This window comes from Electrophorus electricus, chromosome 5, assembly GCF_041902795.1.
Source record: "Electrophorus electricus isolate QZ-2024a chromosome 5, ASM4190279v1, whole genome shotgun sequence".
Classification (NCBI taxonomy): Eukaryota; Metazoa; Chordata; class Actinopteri; order Gymnotiformes; family Gymnotidae; genus Electrophorus; species Electrophorus electricus.
The window spans coordinates 12,596,882-12,622,500 of record NC_137501.1 but is presented as its reverse complement, the minus strand read 5'-3'; the positions used below and the strand labels follow the sequence as shown (position 1 = coordinate 12,622,500).

General features: G+C 43.1%; 3 protein-coding genes across 5 annotated transcripts in view; 1 reads left to right on the top strand and 2 right to left on the bottom strand.

Annotated features, from left to right (window-relative positions):
- The window catches only part of LOC113583540 (stimulated by retinoic acid gene 6 protein-like), a 16,299-nt gene extending 9,548 nt beyond the window's left edge, over positions 1–6,751 (bottom strand). Inside the window, exons 1-7 of one of the 2 annotated variants that reach the window (XM_035529801.2) lie at positions 6,351–6,751; positions 2,428–2,485; positions 2,017–2,048; positions 1,607–1,670; positions 1,121–1,221; positions 685–815; positions 30–150 (exon numbers count right to left, since the gene is read on the bottom strand). In XM_035529801.2, coding sequence (XP_035385694.2) covers positions 30–150; positions 685–815; positions 1,121–1,221; positions 1,607–1,670; positions 2,017–2,048; positions 2,428–2,485; positions 6,351–6,544 — 701 coding nt within the window. In that variant the 5' untranslated portion in view covers positions 6,545–6,751. The remainder of the gene's footprint in view (positions 1–29; positions 151–684; positions 816–1,120; positions 1,222–1,606; positions 1,671–2,016; positions 2,049–2,427; positions 2,486–6,350) is intronic. The other variant, XM_035529797.2, reaches the window with a different exon arrangement.
- Positions 6,752–8,693: 1,942 nt separating this feature from the next.
- spink4 (serine peptidase inhibitor, Kazal type 4) lies at positions 8,694–10,078 on the top strand. The gene is made up of 4 exons (XM_027019913.3): positions 8,694–8,844; positions 8,991–9,016; positions 9,418–9,530; positions 9,963–10,078. The coding sequence occupies exons 1-4, from the start codon at positions 8,802–8,804 to the stop codon at positions 10,006–10,008; spliced, it is 228 nt and encodes a 75-aa protein (XP_026875714.1). The 5' UTR covers positions 8,694–8,801; the 3' UTR covers positions 10,009–10,078.
- A 3,374-nt stretch (positions 10,079–13,452) lies between these two features.
- On the bottom strand, positions 13,453–24,866 carry LOC113583542 (beta-1,4-galactosyltransferase 1-like). Of its 2 annotated transcripts, XM_027019911.3 has the most exons (6): positions 24,086–24,866; positions 21,614–21,846; positions 18,021–18,208; positions 17,467–17,589; positions 14,938–15,042; positions 13,453–14,855 (listed from the first exon to the last, which is right to left on the bottom strand). In XM_027019911.3, the coding sequence occupies exons 1-6, from the start codon at positions 24,399–24,401 to the stop codon at positions 14,726–14,728; spliced, it is 1,095 nt and encodes a 364-aa protein (XP_026875712.2). In that variant the 5' UTR covers positions 24,402–24,866; the 3' UTR covers positions 13,453–14,725. The 2 variants fall into 2 exon arrangements, with proteins under 2 accessions (XP_026875712.2, XP_026875713.2); XM_027019912.3 differs by lacking the exon at positions 17,467–17,589.
- Positions 24,867–25,619: the final 753 nt, after the last annotated feature.

Here is a 25,619-nt window from a genome sequence, read left to right as displayed (position 1 = left end):
TGTGTGTGTGTGTGCATGTGTGTGTGTACCACATGAGTGTGTAGATCAGACCCAAAACTCCTCCCAGACATCTGTGTGGTGTTGACAGACAGGCGAAGAAGGGCAGATAAGCCACGCCCACCTCCAGTGCAGCCAGCAAGTACACAAAAGCTGAGACAAACACATTTGAGATTGAGATTGAGAAGGAGAGGTTGAGAATCACAGGCAGTCCTACAATGCTACATTACCATGACAACACAGCCATGACAGCGGAGCCATGACAACACAGCCATGACAACAGTGCTTTGATTCAATTCTACTGCAATTTTTAAAGACTTGCAATATACTAAGTACACCAATATGACATATTGTGATAAATTGCAATGTATTCCTTTTAACTGCAAATTATGCATTCCAAAGAAAACTGTTTTGTCTAAAGTATTCTCTATTCTTCTAACTTCAATCTCACTTGAAATTTTGAGAAGATGAAGCAATATATTTTATAGGAATTGATAAGAAAATAATATAATACCCATTTTTGTGTCTATTGGTATTGACAGTATTATTTTTTCACCAATAATATCAAAATACTGTTTTTTTTGTCTACTCCTAGTACAATATAGCATAGTATGTAGCGTAGTATAGTAGTATTATATAGTACAGTAATACTACAAACTGCTATAGTAATGTTGTAGCATCTTGTACTTATAATCCATTTGGGGGCTGAAAATGGAAGAATTAATCCAGTCAACAGATGGACCATCGTGTCCGCTGCAGCTCCGAAGGCAAATGCGTATGACCATCGGTTTCTCTGTGTACCAGTGAAGTCCAAGGGCCTAGCAACAGAATAAAGAACAGGCTGCTCCTAGCAACAGAATAGAGTACAGGCTTCTCCTAGCAACAGAATAAACAACAGCCTTCTCCTAGCAACAGAATAAAGACCTTGTATATCTCTGGCTTTCTGGTAGTGATGTGCTTTTAATATCATAATAGCCTAATAGTCTCCTGCCTGTTTTTATCTGTCTTAGCTGTAGTCAGTTGTCCAGTGTAGAGCTGAGAGGGCCCCCTAGCCTGCACTTACTCTGTGATCTCATCAGGAAACTGACCAGTAGGACACCAAGAGCAGAGAAATCTTACTCACACGACAACCCCAAACCGGCCACGGAGGTATGGGAAACGCTCCTCGAAACGGTAAATCTTCCTCCTGCGCTCTACAAATGACAACAGCACTACAATACACACCTGCAAAACACACACACATACAAACATTAAGCTCCAACAGTTGATTAATAAGGGAGACAGGTGAGTTCTAAGAAGTGAATTATTAGGGCCCTCAAAACCCAAATACAAACATCCACACAATATTATAGTGGATGACATTTTTAAAGTGAATTATTTCTAATGACTTTACTTACAATTTGCCTATTTACATGTTTCTTTGATGTTTCATTTAAATATTATTAAAGATTAATCAATTTATAACAAAATTTCTGTAATATTACACTGGTTGTGTGAGAAATCGAAATAATTTCAGATCAGGGTTAATATTCTGAAATCAGTACAACAATGGCTCAACAGTGGTACATAATAAATTACTTTTTTGTGCAGCAAATGTTTAGTCACTTACAGAAGGCAAGAGACACCCATGTAGAAAGTGCTTTGGTAAATACAGACATACACCTTCATTTCTCCTGAGTCAAAAAACAAACAGAAGCAGAAATTAGCCCAGGAGGGGGTGTGGCTGGGCAAGGCTACTCCAGAACAGTGAAGGTTTGGCTCAGGACTATAACTGGAGCTGACTGGTTAAAGTACTCTCTCCTCCTTAGTACCACTGCCAAATGGATGGCACTTAACTTTCCTAAAGAATGTACAAATTCTATCATTATTGTCTGTCAGAGTAATCAAAATCAGAGTATAACCATAATAATCATAATAATGTATCACACATCGCTGTGTGTTCTACTGCTAGGCACTGGTGAAACACACTGCTGTTGACCAGCTGTGAAACCGAACGGAAAGGTTTAAGTCATGACCCACCCGTGGTGTCCTGCAGCCTGGCTGTTGTCCTGCTGGGACAGAAAATGAGAGAGACACACTTCTGTTCATTTTAGAACCGGCAGTTACATCACACCTACCCTCACTGGCTTTTTTTGGTTAATTTAGCACATTCATCGGAATATGAATATTTATATACAAATTATATCCTTTTTATGATGCATTTTTATGATGCATTTTCATCATTTAGAAATCAGCAAAACAGCTTCAAATAAAAATATGACCTTTGACTCCCTGGAAAAAAAGTTGTAATGAGCAGTATAACATCAAACTTAACTCAACAACTGCCAGCATTTCACCATCAAAAGAACTGCACGAGATTCCAAACACAAACAAAAATGCGAATGACATTAAAGGCAGTGCATGTGTGTCATATGATTGGCGATCACTCACCGAGGGCCACGAGCAGTCAAAAATTAGCCTAGCCCAAAAGTTACATTCGTCTTCATCCCTACATTACAAAACCACATGAGTTGAAAAAAAACAAAACAACAAAAAACGAAATAAGACAAAGCAGAAAAATATGTGGGATCATTCAGCACAGCAACAAGGAACAGTGTGTCAGCCTTGAAGCAGAGAGGAAGAATCTTTAGTAGCACCATAGCAAAGGGCTCAGTCAGCACTGGTGCGGAGCGAGCCGACATGCGCCAGAGTTATACAGAAGGATTTCCACCTGCGTTGCTTTATTCATCGCAATGTTCAGTAATATCACTTATCAGCCAGAAGCACTATACTGGTGTCAGGTGCTGGTGGACACTTGGGTCACATTGCCTGAGCGCTGCTGACCAACTCTGGGTCCAAACAGAAGGGTTTAGGTTGTTACTCATGTGCGGTTCCCCGCTGACAGGCTGTAGTAGTACTCCTGAGAGAAAAGTCTATTAGAGGCACACAACACTGCAGCCTGGTCTGTTTCTTTCCCAGTCCACTAATTGCACAGATGTTTTGGCCTCTAACACACACGCATCCCTGCTGGAATACCAGTAGCAACTTCGGACAAGTCTGATGTTAACCGAGATCAAGAGTCGTAAAGAATGACCTGCCAGTACTTCTATCATATGACAACGGTAGATCACGCGATCAGAGTACAGTCCAGACGAGGCCGACGATGTCCAAAGAACATAAATAATGAATTAAGCGTAAGCGTAACGCAGAAAGAATAAAGTAAAATAATTCAACAGTGCTAACACACTGTGTGTTACTGCTAATACTTTGAGGGCTAAAATTCGTTCATTCATTAATTAATTAATCCTTTCTTTCTTTCTTTCTTTCTTTCTTCTGGCTCTGGTTAAACCATGCTCTCCACATCAGTGCCAATGATGCTTGCATGCTTTATTTATTTACGTAATTATAAATAATGATGGTTATTGGGCTGTGGCTATAGCACCCACTGCATGTATTTGGGGTAATGGGATGGAATATGAAATTGTTTGATATAGCAACCCTTCCTGTGGGTGGTTATATCTTTTAACCAGACACCACAGCCCCCTGACAGACTGCAATGTACCCTTTCCTCACACTTAGACCTTCTACAAGAGGCCTGGGAGCTTGTGTGTGTGTGAGATCTACCAGAGGTCTGGAAATTTGATGGGGTGTGTGTGTGTGATCTACCAGACGTCTGGGAGTTTGAGGGTGCGGTGCAGTATTTTCAATGTTCCAAGGATCAGGCTCTTCTGGACTGAGACTGATGGTGTCACTCCTCCAGATTAGGGGTCACAGCCCCGAGTGCCCCCGTCACCACTGGGACGACCTTGGTGTGTGTTAGAGTTCCCTACAATGTGGCTCCCTTTTCTGTAAATAACCTCTCCATTAATCAGTAGTGCTACATTTTTCTTTTGCTCTCATGTTTTACTGTTTTATTATTTATTTTCAGATAGTTAATAAGCCATGTCAAATATAGTTTGGAGTTGGCGATAGATGAATGTCTTATCTTAGATCACATCATGTCTGAACATGTTGCAATTGCTATATTATTTACATATTTCCACTTACTCAATGATTTTGTTCTCTATATACACTCATGTATCTCTGAATAAAGTGTGTGTGCTTCTCAGCATCTCTGATGCTCAGTGTCATTCATTTTGAGAAATATGGCCCAGGGCCCTGAAGAGGAACATACAGACACAGGCAAGGCAGACAGTGGGACAGGGTTAAGGAAAATCGGGACTTTTTCCTTACAGTGTTAACCTTCAACATTCTCTCTATTTCCTCTTTCAGTCCCTGGTATTTTTCTCATATTCCTTTTTTAGGATATTTCACCACTGCATTTCTCTATCTCGCCCACTATCATGATTTCTGGTTGGTTCTCCACTTTTTGTTTGGGTCTCATGTCTGGATCTGGAGGTTTCACAGGATCTTAGCCTTGTTGTTCTCCATCACTACATCACTCATGTCTTCCACATGTTCCCATATATGACCCCCGACACTTGGTTGTCTCTCTCAGTGTCTGCTTGTCCTGCCAGTGTCTTGTATGCTGCTACCGGACGCTGGATTGTCTCTCAGGCTCCTGTCCACAATCTGCATGTTTGGTCTCTGGTGTGATACAGCCCTGCTTCTAATGACCTGGTAATCAGTGCTTGATCTGGTGCTGCTGTGATTAGTGCCTCTGTGCTGTCCTCCAGTCCTGCTTTTCCTAGCCATCAGAAGGATTGTCTTAGGTCTGCAACATCTGGTGGTACATTTCACGACGGGGTCTATCCTTCCACGGCACCTCCTCTGTTTCCACGGTGACTGTAGCAGCCATCTGACTGATGCACTCTTTCATCAGCCCATCTTTGGTGGTCAATGCATGGACGTCTTCATGGATATTTCGGGTTTCACCCTGGATAGTGGATCTTACATTTGGTATGCAACTTTGCATTCCAGTGTTTGGGAACAGCTTTTGGGTGGAGTGGCCCATGTATTGTATGGACTTTCCTGTTCTTCTCTTTGCCAGCTTATTGTGGCTGCTGGGCACATGATGACTGTCAGGGCAGATGTGTTAATATGGCTTTGATCTTATTGTTCCCATTCACCTGCCTCTTGAGACCCTGTCTTATCCTGCGGAGGTGTGTGGATGAACCTATTCTTCCTGTTTCTGCCTCGTGGTTCCCATGTGATTGGAGAAGCCCCGGGTACTTGTAGCTGTCCTCTAGGCCTGTTATACGGCCTTGTGGAGGTTCAGGTCCCCTGTCCTGATCACTTTTTCTATATTTAAGATACTCGACTAGTAATCAGTTGGTCCCACTGTTGCTTCCTTCATCTGCTCAAATTGTACTCATACATAACTGGATACACTTTGGATAAACGTATCAGCTCATTGTAAATCTCTGAGTTGGCTTCCACTGAGTTCTGGATGAGGTACCTTTGGTCTTTTACAGGGATAGGCATTCAAGTATGTGTGGTAGTAGATTCAGGCAACTCTTGGTCAGTAAGTGTTCCTATGTTTACTCAACTTGGTGGCTAGTGTTTCTGACAGGAAACACTTTCTATTGTTCTGTAGATGGATGGTGTTTGTTGGTGTCCTTTTAGCCAGCAGAAGCATTTGGAAGCATTTCCAAATCATTTGAAGGCTAGTGCATGCAGAGCTGGAATTTTCTTTAGCCTGTACACTATTTTGTACACCAAGTCTTGGACATCTTGGGATCTGTTTCCTGCTCTGGGAGATCTGGTGCTCAGCTTTGAAAGCTGGGTCATTCTCCCCTATGCTCCTGTACTGTAATATTTCTAATAATTTGATTTGTGTTTGTGTCATAAAATATACTATACTGAAGTGATTAGACATTTGCACAATTTTGCTCTATAATTTCTTCACATTCTCACAGTACAAACAAAGAAATCTTATCAGTTGCTAAAAAAGTGATCTTTATATAGTTGATTTAACTGAAACAAAATAGATGTTGACATCTCTTTTACACATGTTTTAACACATTTTTTTGGAGCATTAGACCTTGGAGATATATGTTTAAGATGGAGAACACATTTCTTTTAGATTTTCAATCGCTGCGGGATTTCCCCCTTCCTCGTTTAACAAACGGTTTACCGTAATACAATCTCACACTTGATTAACACCAACAAACGCCTCAAATAGAGCAACATGAGAAGAACACAAAGCGGTCATTTTTAAACGACTTTTAAAACAAAATTACCGGCGATGATGTATCTAAAGTTACAAATTTGCCTCCGTCATCAAAACTAACTTAAAACAACTCACTAACTTCCCAACTCTAACACTATTGCTTCCAACGTGTGATTTTTCAGTTAAGCATATGTTTTACATAAATGTAGACTAAAAAACAATCTACAACTTATCCTGTATTTACAAATGGAATGAGGCTTACATAATCGTCTTCGGCGACCATGTTCTGGAGGAAATCTCTGATGTTCTAGACCAGGGGAAAGTACTGCTTTGTCTGAGAGAAAAACACTGGACACAAACGGTAGGCGCAATCAAGGCCGTGCGTAAATGTTGGGTCGTATTTAGGAACACAATACAGCGGAAAACCCTAATCTCCAGAGTCTGGCTCACCACCATCAAACAGGACAAATGAACACAAACAAAAACGCGGGAAGACAGCCAAAAAGAGTCGCGCGCGAGGAGGGTTGAACACCTTCACACAGGAAGAATACTGACAAGAACACGATCGAAAGAAACCATAAACGACAACAATTAAAACACTACATGCGAACACTAAATTTGAACTAAAAGGAATGCGGAGAGGCGCACGGTATTCTGCCCCCATCCGATCTCCTATTGGCCCAGAGCCTAGATCCGTGGTGGAGACCCCGGGCGACCGGGGCGGGGTGTGTGTATGATTCGGAGGGGCTCAGCGCTCGTCACCGACCCTGGTACACATGACGGCCTCCATGGGATACAGTGGGTACACAGATAGGGTGGTTTCTTGTGCGCCAGAGTTCACAGTCTTGCGTACATTTCGCAGTGAATTTTGCTGATCTTATCACCGTCACAGCGCCATAACGGTGCGGGTATTACTGCAAAACAGGTGAACGTCACGTTTCATGCAGCTTGCTAAAGTGAGAAATCGCCCGCGGTTTGTAGTAGGAGAAAAAAAAAAACTTGATAAAAGCAAAATTCTGAGGAAACTGTTGGTAGGGTCTGAGGTAGTTCTTTCTTATCTTGGATGACGGATTATCCCATCAAATCCAGTTTGTAACCTCCGAATTATTTTTGATCCTACACAGGTGCCTCCACGAGGAACCTTCCTCACACGTCGCCATTCCTCACCGCTCCATCACGTCTCACTTGAGCTGTAACTGTCATTTTCCCGCCAAATCCCTTAATAAACTTTGAAACATCCAAAATTCAGCTGCGCGACTACTTATCCATACGAAGAAATCTATACATATAACCCCCGTTCTCTTTCAGTTGCACTGGCTTTCCATTACAGAGTAAAAAAATTATATCAGTCCAACTGTGCTTGTGAATTTTTTCACAAATCAGAAAACTGAAATTGTATAAATAAATAGCACAAATAAATTGTAGACAAACACATATAAACGGTGACCGTTTATAAGTTATAGGTTTAAGAAGTCTAAGTTTGTATTTCAGATTGAATGTTGATGTGATTTAAATTCAAAAATCAGGACGAGCAAAACGCGATATTAATTACAGGTGCACGCGACCTATTAGGTGTGACGTATTGGGTGATTAAGGCTTAAACTAATACAAGGACGTTTTTCCATTAACCAAATCAACGATTTGTTTACAAATAACAACATTTAGACTCTTCTATCTATAACTACATGGTCCTAAACCATAATCATTTTTGCTCATTGTGTACAATAATAGTAGTAATAGTAATAATAGTAAATTTGTTTAATGTTGTCTCTCATAGTTAGTTAGCCATTGACTGTGAACCGTTGATTTTGTGTGAGTCATTGTGGCGCTTCACCATAAACCAGCTAATCAGAGCAGAGCTCATCAATTATTCATGACCCCCCCCAAAGAAAATACAATAACTGTGGAAAACCGCCCAGCTCGTTTCATTCTAGGGCCAGCTCATAGGGAGTTAATAGGCATGTATCAAAGCATCTGTAGCCGGGTGGAGGGCGTTGTGTGTGTTGGGGGCGCCAAACGAGCGCTTCTAATCCACACGCGCCGTCACCAGCGGATGCGAGCATCTGAGCACTAACACTACATTCACTTATCTCGGTAACATGACTGAAATTGTAAGTTGATTAGAATAATTTGTCTCTGTAAATTATCACTGAAATAAGAGCGTCTGCCAAATGCCCGATTTTAATAGTTGCTGCGTGATTTAACACTTTCTTAATTCTTGATATTATACACGATGTCCAGAACAGCCATATACACTCATATTCTACGTTGTTATGGTTGCATGCAAAGATCAGGACACCTTTATTCGCCCAAAACAAGAACGGAGCGGAGGAAAAGCACTAATTCACCACAAGGTGGCAGTATTAGTGCGGCGCTTTCCTTTCCACTCATTACTGTAGAGAAGCAACTGCCCGCCCTGGCCCCTGTCACTCCTGTCCGTTGAGAACGTATTACACACCACGTGCTTGCTCAGTAATAATTACAGTAAAGGTTTATACACACCACACGTCTAAATGCGGAAGGTCGAGTCTGGTTGTACCCTGTGCCAGTATGATGGGACGTTTATGGCTGTACATAGCAGTAAACAGTAAAGATATGGAGTTTGTTTTAGGAGGGGGCGTGTGTGAGAGTGTGCGTGTATGTAATCAGGTGTGTACGTTCTCACTGCTGGTCACATTTGCTGTGTAAGAGGTTGGTCACACACTCTCTCAGAATGTCCATGCTCCTGTTGTGTGTGTTGATTCTCCTTGCTTCAGGTAGTGTTCTCTCTCTCTCTCTCTCTCTCTCTCTCTCTCTCTCTCTCTCTCTCTCTCTCACACACACACACACACATAAACTGTTGCTTGAATAATAAACTAACAAACGTAAAGTTTAGAATTCTTAACCAAAGCCTTCGTTTCAGGGTCGGAGGGATCTGCGTACAGAAAGGTGAGTGTTCAGATCTCATCACATGCCCTCCTGGCTACAGTGCAGTTTGTGACAAACGCAGTGAACTACAGAGTCACTGAAATTCAACAACACCCAGACCTCAGCCCAGCATCTAAAGTATAAAATAAGGAGACAAAACAACAAAGATTTGCATATTTTTATATATTGTCTGTGAATGTCTGGAGAAAGGTTAGAAGTTTACTCAAGTATATTTATCTAGTCTACACTGGTCAATAGTAGGTCTTTTAGTAGATGTGTAGTGTGTTTAGTTCAGTGATTAATATTTGCTAGTGAACAGAGTTCTGTGGAAAGAGTTTGCCTAGTGTAGACTGCATGATAGTCATGGTTCAACTGAGGTGTGTGTGTGTGTGTGTGGGGGGGGTTGTGGGTGTGTTTTACAGCCCTTGTGTAGTGACCTGGTGGAGATCATGGCATGTCCCATGAACATGGCACCAGTGTGTGGCACAGACGGTAACACCTATGCCAACGAGTGTGCCCTGTGTGTGCAGAGACTGTGAGTGACGGCAGCATAGACACGCCCCCTCCTGTTAACTGTTTCACACCTTTGATGCATTTGTGTAATCTGATCAGTTTTGACCTTTACTCAGACATACAGACTGCTAATGGTAGCATCCACTCTGTAAACTCTCAGTTATACTCATACTTATCGTGTTGGATCTATAACAGTTTGATATTTACAATGACATGGATTCAGTTTCTTTAATATTTTATATTGCGTTTGTTTTATACTTGATTCAGCGATGTGCTTGAATTGTGTTATTCACAAATAATTTAGGAAATTGCTACTTATAGTGTCCACTCTGGAAACCCTTAGTAATACTCAGACATAATGCTGTGTACAGGCTTTTCACAGCCCTTGGCTCCCCTCTTCTCCTCTCCTCTCCTCCCCTTTCCTCCTATCCTCCTCTCCTCTCCTCTCCTCCAGGAAAACCAAAACAAATATTTTAATTAAAAAAGATGACAGTTGCTGATTTCTGTCTGGGAGGTGTCAGCCCCAGGATCCTAACAACCAAACGTTACAATAAAGTACCTTAAAGCATGGCACGCCTCTCTCCTTTTCTTCAATTCTTTAATCCTGTAAACTTCATTACCCATAAGTCTTATACATTCTGAAAGGAAACCAAATTGTGATTTTGCATCACGATCGCACTAATCTGGGACTCCTGTGTCTAGCATGGGAAAACACGAAATAGCTGTAATAACAGTAGCAGAAGGTTGGTCTCAGGGTCATAGGAAGGATGTGTGTCTATAAATGTGTTTTTTTCCCATCTAGAGTACAGCAGCACAAAAAATCTGGTATCATTTTTTTTTCTTGAGGAATCCCACATAGTAAAGAGATTCACTGGAATTCATAATGCTACATAATGTGATATTTTTGGCTATTGGACTCCACACCGTCCTTGTGACTACGATTATGGATTTGCATATAGAAGTCGCTCTTCCCAGTGTATGCGTCCTGCCTCTCTCCTCACGTGACGGTCATTTCAGAAGTGTGACCCAGGGCTGTGAGACCTCAGCGCAGTTGGTACTTTATCACTAGTCTTGTTTATAAAAGAGAGGTCTGAGGGCCACTGAGAGGCAGTTGAAAAGTTTTTGTTAAAAAAGCTACAGAAGAGGGAGAGGAAGCAGTCTTACAATCACACACACAGACGCACACACACACACAAAAACTCCTATATAAATTCTTCATAAATCCTTCAGAAACGTCGTGTTCAAGCTGTCTCCTTTACCAGAGACTCACTGTTAAACTTTTTCTACTTTTAATTGTCATTAGATTTGAACTTGTTTAAGTCTAAAAACTAAAATATTTTTGGTTCTAAGTGTTTTACACTAGATTGATGTCATCAGAAGACCCGTACAGAAAGAGCATACACCATGTGTGCAGTCTTTGAAAGTCCCTGAAAACTAAGAATAATTTAATAATACGCCCCTCCTCTTTGATTACAGATACCTATAGAAACAAGTGCAAATCACTTAACTAGAATAGCTAATAAAAAGATTTTTAAAATTTTAAAAGGGGCAGACTGTTTGACGGTCCCGCCTCCCAGTTTCCATGACTAAGTCCCAGGATGCCTTGGGCCTTTTTCACATGCTGTAATTCACACGGGAAGAACTCCATGGAACTATAGTCCGTATGCTTGACCTGTGTACGTCACCTCATGTGTCCCATCCTATTAAACGGGTCATTGGGACCTTTAGTTTTTCATCCTGTCCTTAAGTGACCTGCCATGGCAAAGAACTATCGATCCAATACAAGTGTCAGACGTCACTCTACCCAGTCTAGCATTAATAACGGAGACAGCAGATCTGACAGGACCACATCCATCTTGAGTACCTGATCACTGGTCATTGATCACACATGCACACCCTGCTGGGCCACCATTCACATTCAGAGGGCCCAGTGTATGTTCATCTCCACGGCGTTAAGCTCCACGGACACCTGGAGCCCAGCACGGTGTTGTCTCTGACAGCAGGAACTGTTGGTTCCATCTGGTCTGAACATAATTTGTTAATGGGTTGTGTGCTTACAATGTAAGAAAGTGAAAAATCGTGACATACCGGACTGACTGGATAGGATTATCTTGCATAATATGTCTTTATAGGAAAGAAAGAGAGAGAGAGAGCGTGTGTGGGTGTATGTCATGGTTTTATGTTCTTTTTAGTTTGTTGACATACTGTTCATTCTAATGCCAGTCAACCTTGGAGTCTGAGCTCTTAGAGACGTAGCAAATTCCAGGCAATCCTGAGGGCTTTCTTGACATTTGTAGCCAATATAGCAGCAATCTTGCACCTAGCAACAGGCACACAGTGCTCTGTGTGCTGTGGCTGCACTGGCTAGGTGGGCAGATAAAAGGAGGTGTTGGGTGGTGTTTGAAGAGCTCCATCAGTGGGGGGAGGAGTGGATGATTGGAGATTGGGTGAATCAGGAGGCGTTCGTCACGGTGAACCAGAAGGCGTCACGGAGAACCTTAACCCTTACCCTAACCCTAACCCTTACCCTAGCCCTAACCCTTACCCTTACCCTAGTCCTTACCTAACCCTTACCCTAACGCTTACTCTAGCCCCAACATTACCCTAACCCTAACCCTTACCCTAGCCCTAACCCTTACCCTTACCCTAGTCCTTACCTAACCCTTACCCTAACGCTTACTCTAGCCCCAACATTACCCTAACCCTAACCCTTACCCTAGCCCTAACCCTTACCCTAGTCCTTACCTAACCCTTACCCTAATGCTTACTCTAGCCCCAACATTACCCTAACCCTAACCCTTACCCTAGCCCTAACCCTTACCCTTACCCTAGTCCTTACCTAACCCTTACCCTAACGCTTACTCTAGCCCCAACATTACCCTAACCCTAACCCTTACCCTAGCCCTAACCCTTACCCTTACCCTAGTCCTTACCTAACCCTTACCCTAACGCTTACTCTAGCCCCAACATTACCCTAACCCTTACCCTAGCCCTAACCCTTACCCTTACCCTAGTCCTTACCTAACCCTTACCCTAACGCTTACTCTAGCCCCAACATTACCCTAACCCTAACCCTTACCCTAGCCCTAACCCTTACCCTTACCCTAGTCCTTACCTAACCCTTACCCTAACGCTTACTCTAGCCCCAACATTACCCTAACCCTAACCCTTACCCTAGCCCTAACCCTTACCCTTACCCTAGTCCTTACCTAACCCTTACCCTAACGCTTACTCTAGCCCCAACATTACCCTAACCCTAACCCTTACCCTAGCCCTAACCCTTACCCTTACCCTAGTCCTTACCTAACCCTTACCCTAACGCTTACTCTAGCCCCAACATTACCCTAACCCTAACCCTTACCCTAGCCCTAACCCTTACCCTTACCCTAGTCCTTACCTAACCCTTACCCTAACGCTTACTCTAGCCCCAACATTACCCTAACCCTAACCCTTACCCTAGCCCTAACCCTTACCCTTACCCTAGTCCTTATCTAACCCTTACCCTAACGCTTACTCTAGCCCCAACATTACCCTAACCCTAACCCTTACCCTAGCCCTTACCCTTACCCTAGTCCTTACCTAACCCTTACCCTAACGCTTACTCTAGCCCCAACATTACCCTAACCCTAACCCTTACCCTAGCCCTTACCCTTACCCTAGTCCTTACCTAACCCTTACCCTAACGCTTACTCTAGCCCCAACATTACCCTAACCCTAACCCTTACCCTAGCCCTAACCCTTACCCTAGTCCTTACCTAACCCTTACCCTAACGCTTACTCTAGCCCCAACATTACCCTAACCCTAGCCCTTACACCAACCCTTAACCCTAACCTTACCCCTTACCCTAACCCTAAACCTAACCCATACCCTATCCCTAACCCTTATCCTAACATTAACCCTAACCCTAACCTTAACCTTCTTAATGCTATTGTCAGAACATGTCAAGAGTATTGAGCTTGATATAAAATTAAAAGTAGATTTGTGAAAAGTGGGAAAAAATGTTATGAAAATAAAAAGACTGAGCTGAGAGTGTGCAGTCCCACAGGAAAGAACTAATAAATGAATGAACTATCAATTAATGAAGGAACACTAAAATCACTTAACATAGTATCAATTAATCATGAAACATTTTACTCAAACCCACACTCCAGCACACTCACACTCCAGAGCATGACCACTTCAGTACACTCTGTTTCACATTATTAGAACATTTATTTTCCACAAACCTGTCATTTATTTTCAATATTTTCCCTCAGAGCATATTACAAAATGGTACTCGAAATATTATAAATTAATGGTATAAAACATCATTATTCAGTTAATTATAACTTATTATAACCATGTATCTAAAGTGCAGCTTAGAATCCCATAATAGCCCATTCAGGTCATTACAAGGACCGTAAAGGTTGCGCACTGAGGGAGGGTAATTAGAAAAAAACCCACACCAGTGCAGGCAGCTTAGACCTTCACCTGGAAGTAGATCTCACACCTCATAAGACACCATCCTTCACCTGGAAGTAGATCTCACACCTCAGAAGACACCATCCTTCACCTAGGCGTAGATCTCACACCGTAGAAGACACCAACCTTCACCTGGAAGTAGATCTCACACCTCAGAAAATATCATCCTTCACCTGGAAGTGAAGGAGACACCAACCTTCCCTGAGACTCAGCAAGATAACAGTGTAAACATTTTTTGAGAAATTCAGCCCATCTAAGGTTTGCCAGTCTCTCCCAGTCCTGCAGATGCCCAGTACTGCTCAGTTCAGTGGTCCTCTGCTTCCGCACACCTGCTCACCTCTCCTAAACTTTAGAAGACGTCTGGAGGACCAAGGGGTTCAGTTCTTCTGGAGAGAGTACTAGCAGTTGAAGCACTATGGTCCCGTGGGCGGAAGAGCCAGGGTCACCTCGAGGTCAGTTCTAGAACACTCTAGAATTTGACTCTAGTTTGACTAAAGAGACACTGTGGTCTTACAGGGGCAGTGGGCCAGTCAATGCAAGTTCACCTTTCCACGGCTCCAGTTGGGTCAGTTCTGAGCAAGGAGTCCAGAACCTCAGTGTTCACTGTAATGATCAGAGGAACCAGGATCCATCATTGTAGTGCTCTGACTGATGAGTCAGACTGGCGCTCCTATAGGCTGGGCAGGAGACCAGACACAGAGAGCGAGAGAGAGCACGTGCGAGTGTGTGTGTGTGTGTGAGTGTGTGTGAGAGGCTCAGGGTTTGCCAATGTCCACGGTGATTTTTGTGAAGAGTTGGCCTTTCTCCACTTTCACCACAGTGTACGTCAGAGAGTTGATGCCGTCGGTGTCTATCGTTTCTCTCGTGTGGGCAATTCTGTCAAACCTGCACATGAGAGAGTAGTCTTCACATGCCTGTGTGTTTGTGCGTGTGTGTGTGTATGGAAGTGTTTCTCTGCACATTTCACCTCTGAGGGTTAGGATCGTTCATCTTATCTCTTTCGTGATGAATCATCTTGCATTTGCCAGTCATGACATCAGGCCGTGATATGGACATTCCTCTAATCGACAACCTCAGATAAAAGAACAAAACAAACCGACTAAAAACCGGCGATAGTCACAGATAAGAACAGTTCTGATCACAGGCCGCCCTCACAGGCCCCCCCGTACTGAGCAGGTTATGAAACGTCTGCTGTCACTGCACAGCAACCCTAGAACAGACTTAGTTTATGGATTCCCTTAGTCAACCTCATGTCTCTCTTAGAGGACCAGTTAAACCAGTCAGTGGCTCTGTGGAATGACCTGCCGTGTTGTAGGTTTCAGTCCGGGTTGTGTAAGACAGTAACATCTCACTCTTTTAGTGCTCTTAGAATGTTTAAGCACTCAGAGAATAAAGACGTAATTAACAATGTAATTAATTATTCCAAAAGTAGTGTGATAATTCAGTCTCTGATTGGTTAAAGGAACTGCACTGTGACTACAAAAACATGGACTGGGTCTGGATTCATGGGGTAGTGAATGAGTAACAGGTGATGGTTACAGTGGATAGGGTTTATGTGGTTACAGTGGGTGGGGTTTATATGGTTATAGTGGGTGGGGTTTATATGGTTACAGTGGGTGGGGTTTATGTGGTTACAGTGGGTGGGGTTTATATGGTTACAGTGGGTGGGGTTTATGTGGTTACAGTGGGTGGGGTTTATATGGTTATAGTGGATAGGGTTTATGTGGTTACAGTGGGTGGGGTTTATATGGTTATAGTGGGTGGGGTTTATATGGTTATAGTGGGTGGGGTTTATGTGGTTACAGTGGGTGGGGTTTATGTGGTTACAGTGGGTGGGGTTTATGTGGTTACAGTGGGTGGGGTTTATATGGTTATAGTGGGTGGGGTTTATATGGTTATAGTGGGTGGGGTTTATATGGTTACAGTGGGTGGGGTTTATGTGGTTACAGTGGGTGGGGTTTATATGGTTATAGTGGGTGGGGTTTATATGGTTACAGTGGGTGGGGTTTATATGGTTATAGTGGGTGGGGTTTATATGGTTATAGTGGGTGGGGTTTATATGGTTACAGTGGGTGGGGTTTATGTGGTTACAGTGGGTGGGGTTTATATGGTTACAGTGGGTGGGGTTTATGTGGTTACAGTGGGTGGGGTTTATATGGTTATAGTGGATAGGGTTTATGTGGTTACAGTGGGTGGGGTTTATATGGTTATAGTGGGTGGGGTTTATATGGTTATAGTGGGTGGGGTTTATATGGTTACAGTGGGTGGGGTTTATGTGGTTACAGTGGGTGGGGTTTATATGGTTACAGTGGGTGGGGTTTATGTGGTTACAGTGGGTGGGGTTTATATGGTTATAGTGGGTGGGGTTTATATGGTTATAGTGGGTGGGGTTTATATGGTTACAGTGGGTGGGGTTTATGTGGTTACAGTGGGTGGGGTTTATATGGTTATAGTGGGTGGGGTTTATATGGTTACAGTGGGTGGGGTTTATATGGTTATAGTGGGTGGGGTTTATATGGTTATAGTGGGTGGGGTTTATATGGTTACAGTGGGTGGGGTTTATATTGTTAAAGTGGGTGGGGTTTATATTTGAGTAGCTGTGGCTAGTCTCACTGTGTTGATTGGTGATGAGTAACTGGGTTTTTGACTGATCTCAAGCCAGCTTCTCTAACTTCTCAGGAGACTTAAAGGTGCATTAGTCAAGAATAGAGAAACACCACCTCAAACAATTAAGCATTTGAACACAACAACACTGGAACGATTTTTTCACTCTTCGGCTCTGCCTTTCAATCTTGCCCATGAACACAAAGCCACGCCTCTAAGATCTACGGTGGCCAGCGGAGTTCAGTTACAGTTTTCTGGCCAGAGTGGGACCCCCGCATTGGGGGGGTGTGATGGTATATTTTACCCTGATATGTGGTGTTGCGCACTATGAAATGTAGCCTATGGAAAGTAAAATGATAAACTTTTAAAGACTTACAAAGCTCACAACAAGCTTCTAAATGTATTCCCTGCACAATATTCTTTTCTAATGTACTCCCAGCAATGACCTGCATTACATATATTTCCCTTACAGACAGAGATGGGGCGGAGTTTAAGGGTGTTGAGGTGTGTCTCATAAAGTCTGACAGGAGAAAGGTAAGAAAAGGTGGGAGATCAATTAATGCACCTTTAAGGGAAATGTATTTGTTTTTGGATCACAGGCCACTTCTGCCCAGTGACCAGCAGGGGGAGGATTGAGCTCTTTTTTTGTAATCTGCTCACTGGGGGCTTCATCTGGGGATCTGGGGATCAGCCATTTTTTTTGGGGGGGGGGGGGGGTTCTCAAAGTTAAGACAATAATCTGAATTTCAAATAATTCTTAAATTACTTTAAAATGTAATTTCATGTCACTGTATGTTTTAAATGTATACCCCCAGTGTGTCCTTACAGTGTTGGGGTTTATGTCTGGTTATGAGGGACTGGTCCCAGGTCAGTGGAAATGTATGTTTCTCACCTGTTGAAGATGTCGTCATCCTCTCCCCCCCAGCCCCAGTAGTTGTTGGGGAAGCCATTGATCTTCAGGTACTGGTCTTTACTCATTGCAGAGACGCCACCAAAATACTGATTATATGGTAGCCTACAATCCCACACCGCACAATCACACACAATACTACACAGTCACACACAATACTACATAATCACACACAACACCACACAATCATACACAACACCACACAATCACACAAACACCACACAATCATACACAACACCATACAATCATACACAATACTACACAATCACACAAAACACCACAAATGCATACACACCACAAATACTGCAGGAGGAAGTTTGGTTCTCTGCGAATTAGGAGCTCCCTCACCCTCTCTCTCTCTCTCTCTCTCTCTGTGTCTCTCTCGCTGTCTCTCTCTCTGTCTTTCTCTCACTCTGTCTCTGTCTCTCTCCCTCTCTGTGTCTCTCTTGCTCTCTGTGTGTGTGTCTCTCTTTCTCACTCTCTGTGTATGCCTCTGTGTGTGTGTGTCTCTCTCACTCTGTCTCTTGTTCTCTCACCCATAGCCGAACTTGTCCATGGCAACGGCGAGGTGCCGTGGTTGGTCGTAGCAATGGTACATGTTGCGGTCGTCCATGGGGACGATGTCGATGTCGCTGAAGACAAAGCAGTCATAGTCGTAGTCTTTCAGAGCCTCAGCGTAGCCAACATTTAGCAACTTCGCCCGGTTAAACGTGTCCTCTCCATCCTATAGAAACACACACGCAAAAATAAATGCACAAAGATGTAAGAGTTTAGGTTGTAAACACAAAGGTCCAGCTGTTTGTCACCCAGCTGATTGTAATAATTAGTTCTGCCTGCTCTTACAAAGCCAGGTAGTTGTAACAGTTCAGAGTGACACTTTCCTTTCTGTTCAGGCCAAGACATCTGGAATCAAGTAACACAGGAGGGATGTTGGAATGCTCACGAACACAAAAGGACTTCTGAACTGTTGGTGTTGACTGAAGGATTGGGGTCAGTTTCATGAAGGACCCATCAGACAGCGTTCGTGAGTCTCATGATAAACACAGTGTATATAGCACAATTCAGGGTGAACCGCACAAAAGGATATTTATGAGTGACAGCAGTGCTGAATATGTCCTACATCAGAGGCAGTATTCCATGTACTGTCTACTGTTCCCTGGTAGTGTGGTGTGTGGTGGTGTGTGATGTGGTGTGTGGAGTGTGGTGATGGGGTGTGTGGTGTGGTAGTATGGTAGTGTGGTGTGTGGTCATGTTGTTTGTTTCCATGGCAACAGTGAGGGTAGGTATGGGTCACAAGAAGAGTTTTACATGCAATGTCACATGCAAATGACCGAAACCATAACAAGCTTCTGGGAGGCTGAAGCCTGCAGAAGAACCGTCGTGTTTCCTGGTACGGAAGCTGAATCCGTGGCGTGAGGTTATTCCCTGTCGCCAGTGTAGTATTTTATGGACATACTAACAAGTTTCCAGTCAGAGACGTTCAGTATACCCAAACACACACAGATCTGTGTGTGGAACTGTAGTCTGGTGATATGGACAGGCTCCGTCATGTTCAAAAGGACAGACACAATCATGCGAAAGACATTGACAAGGAGCAGGATAGGTCACACCAACCTCAGCCTAATGCAAATAACATCCCAACACTTGCAAATAGCCTTGTTTCTTTGCTAGCCACGCTACCCTTGAGAGTTAAATGATTCCCTTAGGTTTCAGCAGGGCCTTCTGGGTAAGACCAGGTGCCATGGCACTCTTGTTTTTGACTGCACTGTGCTGGAGGACTGACTCAGACAACAGCTGGTGCGTGTCGCTTAATGCGATGTCTTTGGATCGGGGGGGGCAGTCTGCGGGCACTGCGGTCCGGGCGTTCCTTCCAGCTGAGCAGGAGGATTCTGGGACTTTGTGAAATGCCACGTTTTAAAAGCCTCATTTACACCCTGATTCCCATTATCTGACACACACAGTAAGCAATGTTAACACGCATGGTAAAACACTGCCTTAAAAAATACGATCCAACATTAGCACTCCCACATGCTTTCTAGTTGTTTTGTGTGTGTGTATGTGTGTGTGTGTGTATGTGTGTGTGTGTGTGTGTGTGTGTGTGCTTCTTAGTTCAGAAGGTTCCAACAGGACAGGAAACAGGCCGTGTACTGCAACCATGGTCAGTGGTCAAATGTGAAAGTTCAATGACAGAGCTAACAATTTATAGGAACTTCCTAAAAAGCACGCACACACACTCACACTCTCGTAGACTCACACACACACAGACACATGCACCTACAGACAGACAAGCTGGTTAATTTATCAAGAGAGAAAGTGGTTGGAAGGAACAGCAGAGATAGAAGGAATGACTAAGGGAGAGATGGGGAGAGGAAAGGGAGGGTGTGTGTGTGGGTGTGTGTGTGTGTGTGTGTGTGTTTGTTTGTATGTGTGTGTGTGTGTGTGTGTGTGTGCTGCTGAGATGTTGTTAGTTGTGTAAACGTTACTCTTGCTATCAGGAGTGTGACGTGTAAGGGAGAGAACTTGAAGCCTGGAACTTGATGCCTACTTCTGGGGTAGGAGGGGCTGAAATAATTGAAACACTTACAAACACACACACACACACACATACCTATGAAACACACATACACACACTTGCACATTCATTCGCTGGTGCGTAAACATAGTTTCACAATGCTTGTGTATGTGTGTGTGTGGGTGTATTATTGTAACAGGAAGGCAGATATTTAACGTGTACAGCACATTCCTGAAAATAAGGTGTAGAGCGATATGACATTTGTTTAATTGTAAACTGTGTGTGCCTATGTGCTTATGGTATAAGAACTGATGAGTTATGGAAAATTGAAAATTAATTGGATTCATAAGATTGCAGGTTATTGATCGAATGTAGCTATTAGAAATAATAAGACTATCTGCTACGTTAACTTAGTATATATTTAACTACTGGCATTGATCTCGGGAGTGTATTCTAATAAATTATGGTGAGATATGAGTTCTGAATATTTACTCACACACCTTAGGCCAATTGGAGGATACTGAGAGGCTAACCTGTAGCCTAATGGTATGATGTAGCCACGTCGTTACCAGCAGGTCTACAGGCTACAGATCATATATTCTCATCATCTCTAATTCAATTAATGCTGGAAGGTTTGAGCGTAAATTTTCCGAACATAGTTTTCACTACACTGGGAGTGTATTCCTTAAATTCTCAATAGATAATGAAAGTTTTTCTAGGGGACACCAATATGTTGTCTGTGTCAAACATCAGTAGATCAATTCCAAAAAGGGAAAGGATTCCGTGCTAATTAAATCCCCAATCCAAACACTGAGTAATATGATCCCCTGTCAAAGTGGACCATAGGCATGATCGGGAACGTTAGTATGAGTTATACAAAATATTGGTGGAACTGCAAGAATATTCCTTCATTAGTGTCTTTGATCTTCAAACTGTCATCTAATCAGAATTATACGCTGACATGGCGATGTTTTCTTATATTGAATTATATATTAAATATATTGTGCTATACAGATATTAAACATTTGCCTTCCTGTTACGAAGAAATGACTTCTGGTCACACTGAAAATTGTTTTACACACACAAGACCACACACATGCACAAGCATTGTGAAACTCTGTGATTACACAACAGTGAATGAATGTGCAAGTGTGTGTATATGCAAGTGTTATCATATACAAGTGTAAGTAGTAGGCTATTTATGTGAAAATGTTTCATATGTGTAAGTAGTGTGTCTGTGTAAGTGTTTCACTGATTTTGCCCTAAACGGCCCCTCATACTGGGGAAGGCTCTCTTTTTCTCTCCCTTTCTTTCTCTCTCTCCATCTCACTCTGTATCTCTCTCTCTGACACACCAGCACACAGGTGTCCTTCTCTTCCACACTCTTTTACACACAGCTGAAGGCTAACAAGGACCTGCTGGTTCACCTGGGAAGCATCTATAGCAGAGGTCACATGCTGCATGAGGACCAGCAGTACTTCACTCAGGCAGTAGTGTGTGTGTGTTTCTCAGTGTGTGTGTGTGCAGTAAGACTGAGGTAGATCTTTATATTTACTAGCTAACTGCGTTTGCCAGAAATGTTTGTGTGTGTGTGTACGCTTTAAGGCTGAGTGTCACCTGCTCAATGATGTAGACCCCATAGTCCAACTGTTGTCTCTGCAGAATGGGATGAAGGTAGTACAGCCAGTATTTGAGGTGGTGCTCTCTGTGTCTATAAGGGATAATGACGGCCACTTTCTGGACAGACAGACACTGGGGCGGTTTGTAGTGTCCCCCCTCCACCAGCAGGGGCTCCTGTCGGATCTCCTCCAGATCCACCGGATCAGAGAACTCCACACGCAATGGACCCACTGTTGGGGGAAGAGACTAGAAGGAGCATGACCTTGGCGGTAAGTGCATTTGTGTTTGTTTATGTTTATATATCTCATAAAATGTGTATACTGCGCAGTAAACAGACTACGCAAAACAGTCGGCTTGTGTTTGTGTCTTCTTACCCATGACAAAGTATGTTTGTTTGAACAAAAGAGAAGGTGTGTGTGTGTGTGCACAACAAACTAAGATAGACACTATGGGTGTGTCTGTGTTTGTGACACGGCGTGAAGGCGTTTGTGTGTGACACGAAGTGTTGAGTGTTTCTAAGAGTTCTATGTATGAGACAGGATGAGTGTGAGTACAGATCTGCACTGTCCTCTCTGGTGATGCTTTATCTTTGATTGCTGCCTGAAGTTTGTGACACACACAGATGTCATCAGTCTTGTTTCACCAGTTAGTTCAGGTCAGAAAACACCACGGACCAGTTATTCATAGATTACAATGTATGTGTGAGAATCTGAGTGTTTCTGTGTCTGTACGTGTGTGTGTGTGTGTGTGCGTGCATGTGTGTGTGCATGAGGGAGGCTATCTAGTTCTACTAGTTACTTTACTAGAATGGTCAGGTCCAAGTTGCTTGAGTCTCAGTAGTTACTTTAGTAGTATGTTTGACTCTCAGTAGTTACTTTATTAGTATGTTTGAGTCTAAGTAGTTACTTTAGTATTATGTTTGACTCTCAGTACTTTGGTAACACTTTATAATAACAATAGTTTATAGAGCATTTATAAGCCTGTATAGTAGTATGTTAGAGTCTTAGTAGTTACTCTATGTAACGATGATCAGTAAGGAGGCTGACACATATGCGGAGAATGTATTCAGGGCAAATCCAGAATCAGAGTCGTTATAACGATCCAGGGTCACCTTACCAACACGCAGAGTACGGGGATACACGATTAACAAACAAAAACACACGAAGGCAAACGGGAAGCACGCTAAAATAAAAGACGCTTGGAAAAACTTAGCCTTAGGGCTAAGAAATACGAAAGCTAGGATAAACAAAGGCACGGAGTACAAAGGAACAGAACCATACGAAATAAACATTAAATAAACAGCCAAAACGAAGGGAACAAGGCAGGACTTAAATACAATCAGTTAAACGAGGGACAGGCGTTGAAAATCAAGAGGGGAGGACAAAACGAAACTATAGAACGGAACTAAAAAACACAAGACAGCGAAAACACAGAACACGGAGGATGGGAGGAACTGATCGTGACACTTTAGTAGTATGTTTGACTCTCACTAGCTACTTTAGTAGTATGTTCAGGTCATTGTCCTGCTACAAATAAAACATCACTGACCAGTTATTTATGTATTACAATGTATGTGTGTGAGTAAAAGGAGAGGTATTTGTGCGTGCGTGTATTCAAAGAGTACGGAGAAAGGCAAACTATAGCTCTACATTTCCTGTTCGTCTATCTTTCTCTCATTTTCTGTCTCTTGCTGTTTTTATCTTTCAGCAGTCATGGGTTTCCGCAATCTAACGGATACAGTACCCATTATTCTTTGCTGCAACAGTTGGCCGCGTCTCCGCGTGGGTTGTTCATCTCTCAGCCACCTTAGGCTCACGTGCCTAACCTCCAGCTTCCTCAGAGAGGAGACACGCATGCATGCGCACCGCTGAGTCCACGAGGGCGAACTTCCGTGTTTTTACACACACTCGTCCAACATTCACATGCATCTCTCAGTGTTTAGGACCCTTAACGTGATCTCTCCCACGCGCAAGGCGAAACATTTTTCGACATGCATTCTAGACCTGGTCCTGTGTTAGCTCGGGTGTGCTTGAGAGGGAAATGATAAGACTGGGCTGGAGTCCTGCCCTCGAGGAGCAGAGGTGGCGAGCCCTGTTTGACGACACCTCACGCGGTTACAGGCGCTTGTTTTTCTTGGTGTTCCAGTTGATTCCACTCCGCATGGTTTTGCTGAGGAACTTATTAAAAGTACCCCCCCCCCCCCCATTGAATGAACTTATTTTGTTAATGCATATTTTAGAATTGCAACAAAGATTATAGGCTATATGTCTTTTTATTCTTTTTTATTTTAAAGCAAATAATATTGGCATTGTAAGCCCCACAGTTTCATATGTCCAAGGTACGGTTACATTATTTAAAAATAAAATTATACGGTTTAGATAAGACGGCCATATAAATGACAGCGCAAACGACCCGCTTCGGAATCGATCACCTGGCTTAAAGTTTTAGCACAAGTTGTCACGTACGTACCTAAGAGCGGGGACGTCTCGGGACATTTCTCCAGCGGCGTTTTAAATGCTTCAACACCGTTCGCTTCTTCCGTCACCTCGGCGACATCCTCTGCTCTCGGCTCCGCGATGAGCGCTGCCGTAGTCGCCGCGGGCGACACGAGCTCGATATTCGTCGTGTTCGGCGACGACGTCGAATACGCTTGTACTTGCATATGACCGTCGGCTCCGGAGTTTCTCAAGTAATAGAAAACCATTACGGAGATATGGAGCGCGCACAGAGCCACCACGAGAGTGCAAACTCTACGTTGGAGACAAAAACAATGACACTCCCTCATTACTTTCGTATTACAGAAAACCTATTTGTCATAAAAATGTCCCGGGAGGAAAAAACAAAGTTAGTCTGGCTTTTTTTCCTTAATGCAAAAATACTCCTTCAGTGAAAGGAAAGCATGTTGGCTTGGCTTTGATGTCTTATTTAATCCAGTTGGCACTTGTTCATCGGACCCTTCGGTTTTCTGAAGTTGCTGCATTACGCAGGCTTTAGTGAACAGGAGAGGTTTCTTTTCTGACAGGATGTGGGCGTTATTGACGCTGTCATGAAACCGTAGAATGAGAAAGGAGATGCCTAACTTGGTCCTTAGGGAGTAGCGTTTAAAGTAACTGGCAGATGTGGTATCGGTGTGGTACTCTTTAAGATTTTAGCATCAGTTAACCAAAAGAAACAATTAAATGTTGAACTGTTTACATGTGTTAATAAAGCTAATTGAGTCGTACAACAAATGTAAATTCATTCATAACCCCAATGTGCAAATCCTTTTATTGAATAGTGAGTAGAGTATCATTTCAATAAAACCCACTTTTCTGTCTTCGACAATAAACTCGAGATTAACAGCAGGCAATTACATCGATCCGTCAAACCATAATTGCGTGTCATAATCATAACTTGGTGAACAGCGCCCTCTTGTGTCAGTTCTCGTGAACTACTCTTGTCATCCTTTTTCTAATTGAACCTCAGATGTCAGTAAGAAGTCTTCATAAATATTTCAATTAGGTTGCCTACAATCTTAATAAAAATATTTAGGAACTGAAGTCCCAGAGACCCCAATAAAGGTAAAAAGGATATAGACGTAAAACCGATAACGGAGCCTCGAGAACAGTCCGGTGTAGGCCTACTACTTGAGTCTTTTAGGGGGGTACGCTTAGAGGTATCGTTCTGCCTGTTCACAGGATACAAATATGGATGTGGTGTGTTTGTGTGTGATTTATAAGCATCAGGAGCCCACCCCGTTAGTGGTAAACGTCCATCATCCTAAAAAGACACTTAAACAAGTTTAAAAGATACATAAACGAGTCGCAAACACGCACATTCATATTTTCTGTTTTTTCACCGGTGCAAGAATCTTTGAAAAGAACAAAATGGCTTAAGAAATTGAGTCTTCAGTACTGGGCTACGAGCCTGGGTGCGCTGTGCCGGTTCTGTATGGGCTGACCCGTTACCGAGTGTCTGGCCCGAGACGTACTTGAATGAGGCGTTCAACTACCGAGCACTTCCA

Coding starts and splice junctions, on each gene's coding strand:
- LOC113583542 (XM_027019911.3), bottom strand. CDS start 24,401: ATGAGGGAGTGTCATTGTTTTTGTCTCCAACGTAGAGTTTGCACTCTC. Junction 15,043..17,466: donor GATGACGACATCTTCAACAG/GTGAGAAACATA, acceptor CTTTTATCTGAG/GTTGTCGATTAGAGGAATGT. Junction 14,856..14,937: donor AACGATCCTAACCCTCAGAG/GTGAAATGTGCA, acceptor TCTCATGTGCAG/GTTTGACAGAATTGCCCACA.
- spink4 (XM_027019913.3), top strand. CDS start 8,802: ATGTCCATGCTCCTGTTGTGTGTGTTGATTCTCCTTGCTTCAG. Junction 9,017..9,417: donor AGGGATCTGCGTACAGAAAG/GTGAGTGTTCAG, acceptor TGTGTTTTACAG/CCCTTGTGTAGTGACCTGGT. Junction 9,531..9,962: donor GCCCTGTGTGTGCAGAGACT/GTGAGTGACGGC, acceptor CCTCTCCTCCAG/GAAAACCAAAACAAATATTT.